Source organism: Xiphophorus hellerii, chromosome 10 (genome assembly GCF_003331165.1).
Source record: "Xiphophorus hellerii strain 12219 chromosome 10, Xiphophorus_hellerii-4.1, whole genome shotgun sequence".
NCBI classification, from domain to species: Eukaryota; Metazoa; Chordata; class Actinopteri; order Cyprinodontiformes; family Poeciliidae; genus Xiphophorus; species Xiphophorus hellerii.
The window spans coordinates 3,033,664-3,043,260 of record NC_045681.1 but is presented as its reverse complement, the minus strand read 5'-3'; the positions used below and the strand labels follow the sequence as shown (position 1 = coordinate 3,043,260).

General features: G+C 37.7%; 1 protein-coding gene across 2 annotated transcripts; it reads right to left on the bottom strand.

Annotated features, from left to right (window-relative positions):
- Positions 1-2,409: 2,409 nt before the first annotated feature.
- On the bottom strand, positions 2,410-7,652 carry LOC116727675 (sarcoplasmic reticulum histidine-rich calcium-binding protein). Of its 2 annotated transcripts, XM_032575267.1 has the most exons (6): positions 6,888-7,651; positions 4,173-4,285; positions 3,059-3,130; positions 2,912-2,966; positions 2,788-2,824; positions 2,410-2,694 (listed from the first exon to the last, which is right to left on the bottom strand). In XM_032575267.1, exons 1-6 carry the CDS (start codon positions 7,642-7,644, stop codon positions 2,673-2,675), a joined length of 1,056 nt encoding a protein of 351 aa, XP_032431158.1. In that variant the 5' UTR covers positions 7,645-7,651; the 3' UTR covers positions 2,410-2,672. The 2 variants fall into 2 exon arrangements, with proteins under 2 accessions (XP_032431158.1, XP_032431159.1); XM_032575268.1 differs by lacking the exon at positions 2,410-2,694 and having other exon boundaries at positions 2,784-2,824; positions 6,888-7,652.
- Positions 7,653-9,597: the final 1,945 nt, after the last annotated feature.

The following is a 9,597-nucleotide window of genomic DNA, read 5'->3' as shown; positions in this document are numbered from 1 at the left end:
ATGACTTCCAAGAGCCGAGCTTTGATGTGCTTCCTGTTAATGACTGCCACAGACTGTGTTGCATAAACATTTTTCTTCAGTCTGATTCAAAGCTGAAGGACAGACGCCCCGATTTATCACCCCTGCATGTAAACATCGGCCCAAATAATTCACAGAGATGCTGGAGTGTGTGAGTACATTAGAACAGCTGTAATGTGGATCTGTTGGGTTTCTCTTTGGCACTCAGACAACAACACTGATCGCTGCATTGCTGCTCAGGAAACGTTAAAAAAGCAAACAGAAACCTTATCGTTACCTTCTCACACCTTTTCTCTCTCCACCTGCTCATCATTACTATTTTCGTTTTGTAAGATTTCCTGCTTAACATCAAAATGTACTATACACTGTAAAAAACTTTTGAAAAGCTACACTACGTTTAGTTGTGTCAACTATCTTCTTCTCTTTAAGTCAAATAAATTTAGTGAGTTTTAAATTTTGAACCTAAATGTGTGAGTTTGTGAAAGATAAACTTACAGTAGTAAGTTGTGGGAACTTTTTATTCATTTAGATTTTAGGTTAGCACTTAAAAAAACTGAAAGAAGAAAAAGACAGGAGTGGGAACTATTTCCCAGAATGCTTAGCGGCGTGTTTTTGTATCCTGAGATGAAGTGCGTTACATTGATCTGACTCTTGTGTTATTAAGGCAAATGTTTATTTTAATGCAGCTGACGGTTTGCAAAGCTTGAGGATAAAGTCCTGTTACATTAATAAAGGGTTCTACACAATAGTAATAATAAACTGTCTCCATGTTGTGATGGTTTGGTCTGAAACAGGTAAACTCATCTGTCAAAAATAAAACAAAACAAAAATCAAGCTCCTCCGCTTGCTCCCAGTGCTTCCAGTGCAAGAAACAACCAATCAGAGCTCTGCTACTGAGTACATCATGTCATGTGACTGCAGCTTTTCCCGTCAGCAAATCCTATTGTGAATGCTAAGGCTAGTTAGCATACCCACTGATAACTGAGGGTAAACGGGCTTCCTGTAACGGTAAGTTGTTTCTCCACAATTAGCACATTTAGCAGGGAGTTCTCAATGTTGATTGACAGCGTTAAGACCCTCCTCCTGTCTCTGATTGGTTGTTTTTGGTAGAAGAATGGTTTTAATTTAGCCACACTAGAGCATAAAAAGCCTGTTTAAATGTATCAACGCTGATGCTAACTGAAAGGTGAGGCCTGCAGGGCTTTAGATGCTCTTGGCTGTTTTGTGACGCATCGATGCACGATTGGAGTAATTTTGGTAGATTGGGATCATCACTCTTTCTTCCATATAACGGCTCCAACCAGTGGCAGGCAGGATGAGCGCCCTCCCTCTCCCTCAGTCCTTAAACTTTACGATTTAACAAATTGCCAGTACAGTGAATCCTCGTTTTTCGCCGGGGTTGCGTTCCGAAAAGAACCCGTGATAGGCGAAATCCGTGAAGTAGTTACTTTTATTTTTTTTACAATTATTATAAAGCATAATTAAATACTCTACATTAAACCAAAGAACAAAACCTGTTTTCAGGCCCAAGCATTTTTTTAAACAAATATAACGCTTTCTTACAAATAACTACAGTAAAATAATCATTTTAGTCATCAATACGAAGTACAGTAGGACAAATTGTGCCGCGGCCTGACTCCGCTCTCTAGTGGCTTTTTCTTCTGAAGCCTGAGGTGCAGGTGTGTTTTTTCGAGAGAAGAACGTAGTTATCGGTAGTTGTTGTTGTTGTCGCTCTTTTTTTCTTCTGGGCAAAAATATTTGCCAAAATTTGCCAAGCTGTATTACGTACATTTAAATACCGTAACGTTATTGGCACACATGTAGAGAAGAAGCGCGGAGACTGTTTAGCCAATCAAGATGCAGAACACAATGCACTGTGAAAAAAAAAACTGCACAAAAACTCAGAAGCAGCGAGGCCGTGAACGGTGAACCGCGTTATAACGAGGGTTCACTGTAAGTGCACTGCGGGTCTACTGTAATTTACACTCTGGCAGCATATTAGTCTAATTTCTTATATATTAGTCTAATTTCTTATATATTCACTGTTCGATTGATACTGAAGCTCTATTGGGGAGAGTGTGGTGCCGCTGGAAAGGTGGTTCACCCAGGGCGCCAAACAGGCTAGGGCCGCCTCTGGTTCACTGCAGACCAAAAGTCTTTAAAATGTTTTCTGAACTTACATTTCATGACTTCATTTCTCAACCATTCAATCATTTCTTTGGGTTTTCTCTGCTGTCACAAGACGTAGATTATGTTTTAGAATGTTTTCCTTCCGCATTTCTGATAGTGAAAAATTTCTTTATTTACATTTAATCCACGATTTAAGAAGAGGTGGATGTTACTTTTCTACATTTGCTGTGTATTTAAGTGGCAATAAACGTTACTTACAACTATTTTTCCACCCAGTTTTATTTATATCTTTGCCCCAACATGAAATGAGTGACTGTAGCTTTTATTTCTTACAATAAAATTCATACAAAAGTGTAATAAACCTCACAACCTGATTGCCTAGCTCTTAATAACATTAAAGCTTTAATTAGAACATAAACAATGACTGGAGATTAACTCCTGCTGGATGTCAAGTCCTTGTTCTGCTGCTGAACAAACAGTTTTATCCCAATCATCTTCTTGGAAGAAGCTTCCCTGCATTTTGCTCAAAGTAGAGAAGAAACGGATCTGAAAAGGCGTCAAAAACAGAAATCTATTAAAGCCACAGGAGCTTTTCTTCTGTCCAGATATCCATGTGATGCAAGAAGGAATAAAACTCACTGAAAGATGGATCCGGTTAGTTCATCGACGAAACCGCCTGAGCAAAATCAAACATAGTAAAATGTTACATCAGATTTAAAAAGAAAAGACGGAAGAAGACAGCAGCAGAAGTGAGATAACTCACCTGGAGTGCAAACGGTCTCACACAGGATGGGGCAGATGTAGCAGGACGAGCAATCCTGGACAAAAACACAGCAGAATGCCGTCAGACAGCAACAATAAAATAAAATCCATTATTCTGCTCAGGAGTTTCAGGAATGAAGGTTCTCACTTCGCAGTGCTCGCAGTGGTCCGACTCGTCTCCCTCTGCACACGGACACTTATCACAGTGTTCAGAGCAACGCTGGAAGAAACAGTTTTACAGTGCAGAGTGAGAAACAGACGTACGACGCTGCGTATCCGGTACCAAGTAAATACCGGACCCGGATCGCCGATACCGATACTTTTTAATAAAGTTTTATGTATCATCAAACTTCTGACTTTTAGGTGTTTTTCTGCTTTTTTAGAAAAACTAAAAAACTAAAAATACAAAAATGACATGAAAATTTCAAGAGAAAATCAGAAATTAATGTTTCAATCTTACCACACAGTTATTGATCCGATACTGATACTGACTTGGTATTGATATTATTGATACTTTGGGATGATCTGCCCACCTGAGCAAAGATTCATGTCTGGTTGTTATTTACAACTGTCATTATTATTATTATTATTATTCATAGATTCTCTTGTCTTGTCATGAGTCAGTTTATAACCATTTTGTAATATAATTAATTTGTTGCCTCTTTAGCCCTGTATATTGAACAAGCACATTAATTTTATAACATGGTTTTTGATCATTATTGAGTCAGTAAGTAAAATATTTCATTGAATTGAGATAAAGGGTCGGATTAAATAAGTGTTTTCTTCTTCCTGCTCCTTTTCAAACTGAAAAGTCGTGGGAAACAGAATATTTTATTCTTGGTTATGTATGAACATGTTTTCTCTCTGATTGCCTGTTTTCTTGTTTTAAAAACCTGTTTGAAATAAATAAATGAAATAAAATCAGCTGTTTTAGAAGGCCTGGGCACCAGAGGAGATTTTTGCACTCATTGAGGTGATTTTCAATATAAACCATGAAGCTTCAGTATCTTTTTCACAACTAAACAGGGAACAAGTTGTATTTTTGTGATTCTTTGCTACACATAAAACTGTGTAGACAGTTTTCAGTCTTAATGAAGCCTTATCACGACTGAATAATTCACGGGTCAAAAAAATATATATATATATTAGTCCCACTGATCTGAAAATGACTGAGGTAGTAAAAGAAACAGCAAAGAAAGAAAAGTTAATTGATACATTTATAAAAATATGAAAAAGAAAAAGTAAAAGTTAGTCTTTTATACCTCGCAGATGGAGCAAACGCTACACAACGATCCAGAGTGGAACTGCTGTTTGCCTGAAGTTTCCTCCTCTTCGTTTGTTTCATCGGCATCATCTGTTGCGTTTTCCTCTTCATCTAAAGCCAACAGAATAAAGAAAATCGTTTTACTTATTTGACTTAAAGAGTAGAAGACTGTAGACACAACTACTGTAGATGTTGTGTAGTTAATGCAAAGAAATGAACACATTCAGTCCAAGTTAAGACACATGAATGCAAAGTCAAAGAAAGGCTGGAAAAGACAGCAGTGATGCATAATGTTGGCTGATTTAGTCTCTGAGTTCATTCCTTTTGTGTTCGCCTTTGATTTATTTCTGGTTTCCTGTTTATGCCTGTAGTTTATTCCTCTTGGGTTGGACTTTTTCCCCTTTCTGTGCCGGTTCAGCTCCCTCTGTGCTAATTAGTCTCCTTCCTTCAGTAAGCTCCACTCAGCAAACCCGCAGCTGTTCAACATCCCCCTAATTAGACTCAGTTGGTTTCCATGTCATGGATTAAATCTCCTCTGTATTGAAGCTCCCAGGTTTCTGTTGTTCTCTGCTCATTTCTTTCATTGTTTCTGGTTCTGAAAGTTTTAATTTTCTGTTATTATTAAAACCCATCAACTCACATATACAGGAGTTGCTCCCAAACTTCTGTATATGTTTTGGTCCATAACATTTTCACCACAAACCAACCACAAACAAATCACAAAATAACTCAGAAATGTTAGGAGGACTGGTGTTGCTGTTAGACTTAAAACAAGCAGGTGCCATTTTTCTGTCAAAACTAAAAAGTTATGTGTTCAACAAAGATGGCTTCTATGCACACTCACTGCATAAGACTCCACTCCTGGAGAAAAACCATGATGAAAATGATTCACACTGTAAAAACACAAACTCTTATCAAGCATTTTTGGTCTAGTTTTTAACACAAATATCTTAGTACACTTGAAATAAGACAAAACTAAATCAAAAGTAACTTTTCAGCCTTTTTTAAATAAATAATTCCTTAATATTGGTGAAAAAGTTCTTGTTCTATTGACAGATAAATTCACTTATGGCATGGGGAAAATGTCTTGTTATGAGTTAAATAATCTGCCACTGGAACCATTATTAACTTTAAAAAAACATCTATATCTTACTTTGTCTTATTTTAGGTGCATTAAATACAACTCTGGAAAAATGCAGAGCCCAGTGCACTGAAAACCTCCTGGCTATTCCAACGAATATTGACTTCTGAAAACATTAGTGTTGTTGTTTCTAAATGATTTTGAACTTGTTTTCTTTGAATTGTTTGAGGTCTGAAAGCTCTGCATCTCTGCATTCACGTTTTCTGCAAATAAATACTAAATTTCAGACACATGTTGTCAGTAGTTCATTGAATAAAAGAACAATGTTCATTTTACTCAAACATAAACCTATAAAGAGCAAAATCAGAGAAGCTGATTGTTTCAATTGGTCTCTTATTTTTTTCCAGAGCTGCTTCTGCACTAGAAACCAGACCAAAGTAGATTTGGTGTTTTGGCAGCGAGGATGTAACAGAAACAATAAAAGTTGGTCAGAATTGAAAACAATGGATGCCACTGTACAAATGATGCTTAAAGGAGGAAACGGTTCTGGATGTCATCCCTAAAACAGAAACAGTAAAACTTGGAAATGGGAACATTAAAGTATTTATTGTTTTAGCATTTAATTCTGCCAGACTTTATATCTCCAGGAAGGACTTCTGATGAAAAAATGAAGGTGGACAGTTTTAGAACGTCTTCCAACAAAAAGCATAAGAAAATTAATTTATTCAACTTAAAATAATTTGTAAATCTTCAGAATAAATTAGAGTAAAAAGAATTCACCAAACAAAACCTTCTAATTTAGATGTTTTTGTTGATTAATGGGTTAAATTTATACCTGAGGAGGACGAAACTGGTTTTCTCTACACATGATACGTTTCATTACCTTCTGATTTTTGATAAATATTCAGTCGGTAAGTAATATGTTTAATTAAATTGAAGAAGGATTAAATAAGTGTTCACTTCTTCCTGCTGCTTTTCACCCAGAAAACTTGTGGTAAACTAATTATTTTGTTCTTGGTTATGTCCGCACATGTTTTCTCTGCCCTACTGATTTTTGTTGCTGTTTTTAAAAAACCTGTTTGAAATAAATAAATCAAATAAAAATAATTTGGTTTAATTTGTTTTGTATTTCTGGATTACAAACATCTGGTTTAAATGTTATATTAACAGGAAAAAAATACCGACAGACAAACATGTTGATGTATTTTTAAGTCAGCAGCAGAAAGTGGTGAGTAGTTTGGATTTTACTCAGCAGTTTATGTTTATTAATCAGAGGCAGACATGTTTAGAGACTGTTTATCATTCTTTTTTTTTTAAATTTGGCAAAGAGAAAGCAGATTAAAACGTTTTGATAAAGTATGATTTATTTTAGACACACCAGAGCCTGTTTTGGAGCCTCAGAAACCAACTGAACAAAGACGGGAGCAGCTTGTTGGTGCCGCAGATAAGCAGCTCTATTTCTGGACTGAAATGTGTGACGGCGGATCCAGAGCAGCTGGAGGGACTTTAGCAGCGTCACAGATTAAATATCCGCTCAGGTGACTGCAGATTAAAAGTTTGTGCTTATAGAGGAGAAGTTATCATCCTGAAGACGTTTATGATCTGTAAAAGTAGGATGAAGAGCAGCCGTACCTTCTTCATCTTCAGCAGGATGATCCTCTTCTTCCTCATCACTAGCTACTTTATCGTCTGCAGCTTCATCCTCCTCCTCTTCCTCTTCACTAGCTACTTCGTCTGCAACCTCATCGTCTTCTTCATCATCCTCTTCCTCTTCACTTCCATCATCTGACTCTGATGCCTCATCTTCTTCCTCATCGTCATCTTCTTCCTCCTCTTCTCCATCGCTTTCGTCATCTACCTCTGCAGCCTCTTCCTCCTGCTCCTCTTCGTCCTCATCCTCCTCTTCTTCCTTCTCACCCCCCTCCTCCTCTTCCTCTCCTTCCTCCTGTTCTTCTTCAGCTTCCTCCTCGTCAGTTTCTTCTTCATCCGCCTCTCCTAACTCTTCGTCTTCCTCAGCACCTTCCCCATCTTCATCCTCAGCTTCCTCTGCATGTCTGGCGTCCTCCTCTTCTTCCTCCTCTTCCTCCTCGGCCACGTCCTGGGCTAAGCCAGATTGCGGAAGCTGCAGCGGCGACAGGAGCACCAGCAGGAGGGCGACCACCCAGCTTCGTATGAAGGCCATGATGGAGCGCGAACAGCAAACGACGTCCAACCGTCTTTGCTCAGATCTTCCAAAACTTCTTGTTTTGAACCGCAGTTTAAAATAAGAAAATAAGAAAGTTTTCTCCGGCTGCAGAGGGGAGGGCCGGGAGCAGAGCGCCGGCCGTGTGCCGGGAACACAGAGGGACAGCAATGTGCAGCTGAAGGCTGGTGAGTGACAGAGGCACATGCCTGGGAAGAATGATCCTGATGTCCTTAACGGTGCATTATGGGAACGCCTGCTCAGGGTCTGTCCTGCATGAGGCAAAGGAGGACAAAAAAAGCACAAGCAGGAAAAAGACGGAATAATTATAGATATTTAGTAATGTGAGATACACTTTGATGTATTGTGCTTTTTTTTTTTCTAACAAAAATTTTGCTGAAAATGATTGAAAATCCAGACCAGAGCTGAAAAAACTAGTTATATTTACTGTAATAACATTCTGGTGAAAACGTATTTGAAAGAGTATTTTTACTACGCTGTACTTTTTAATTTTACTTGAGCAATTTTATTATGAAGTATCTCTATTCTTCTGGATTTTCTACCGACTGAATAAAAACTGTTTTAACCAGAAACTCACCAGACACAGAGCTGCTGTTTCTGTTCAAGTTTCATCAATTTTTTATTGACAGAAACTGATTTTGAAAATTTTTTATTACCTACATGAATTATTGTCATTTTTGTCCTTAAAATACAAAAAATTTCCACTTTATAGCTTCATATTTTCATCCGTCTGATGATGTCATTTTAAAATATTAAACGACTGATGTTTTGATCAGTTACTTTTCGACTCTTACTTGAGTCATTCCTTGTTTGGCTACTTTTTACTTTTACTTGAGTAAAATTAAGCTTCAGCTCTTACTTGTAAGTTTTGGGCTCTCTACCCTCCCTTCTCAAACATCTCAATAACATAACTGCAAATTTGTTAATTTTCATAGATCTTTTCAATTATGGGTTACAGCTGATGAAGAAAGTGCAGGCCAGCATGAATGACTAAATAAACAGTGCAGCATTAATAGCAGCCAGTCCTATTAAAACTACAGTTATTCCTGTTTAGGAAACTTCCATCAAACTTTTTCCTTCCGCTCAACTTTCCATTAATATTCTTCCAACCAACTTGTTCAACAATGACTTTTTGTGACTTACTCGGAGTTTGTCAAGCCTGTTTGTTGAATAATTGTCAAATCTCAGGCCAGTGGTTTCCAAAGTCAGTCCTTGAATGCTGGTAGCCTGAATATTTTTAAAATGTTTCCCTGTTTTATCAAACCTGAATTAAGTGAATGTGTAGTTTATATGTTGCTAGAGAACAATTTAAGCCAGGAAAAGCAGGACACTGGACTTGAGGAGTGACATTTCAGTTTTGAAAATGATTTGTATCCATCTCATGGGGTTAGCTGCGAGGCATAAATAAATAATCAGAGTGAATTCTCTGTGTTAATACGAGTTTCACTTTTTGGATTAATATGAAACAAATTACTTTTTTTAGTCACAAAAAGCCACTTTTCAAAATATTTCTCATTAACGTCACTGGTTTGGAATTAAAAATACAAAAATGAACCAACAGGAATGTGGCTGCTGATTAAAAGGTGTGCTTAGTGAAGTTGGTTCATCTGTATTTACAACCAAACAGTTGATCCTCTGCAGTGTGAGGAAATGAAATATAATCTAAATAAATAAAATGCCAAATATTATGAGGTGCCAGTGATAAAAAGCAAAGTGAAATATCTTTAAATGCCAGTTTGTAAAATGATCTCAGGCTCAGAGGAGGAGGATGACAGCATGATGTACAGCGTGGATGTAAATAGAAATGAAGAAGATAGTCATGTGCACATTCCAGTCGCTTTTTAACCGTGTAATGCTTTCACTTTCAGGTTTCGTCAGTGAGAGCAGAGAGCGGGTCACAGGATGGCTTCATATTTTAAATAATCTTAAAACAATCCTCGCTGTAAACCTGCACAGTCAGACGAAATGTACGTCAGGAAGGGATGACGGCGTTTCTCAGAGTGAGCTGCTGCTGCATGCGATCGACAGCTGGCCCAGCTAACTATTTAGAGTAAAGGCTCCTTCAACAGTTTGCTCCACTATGTGACCTTCAGTGGAGCCATGTCATGTTGAAACCGGGCACCATGCCCTTTCTGCTCT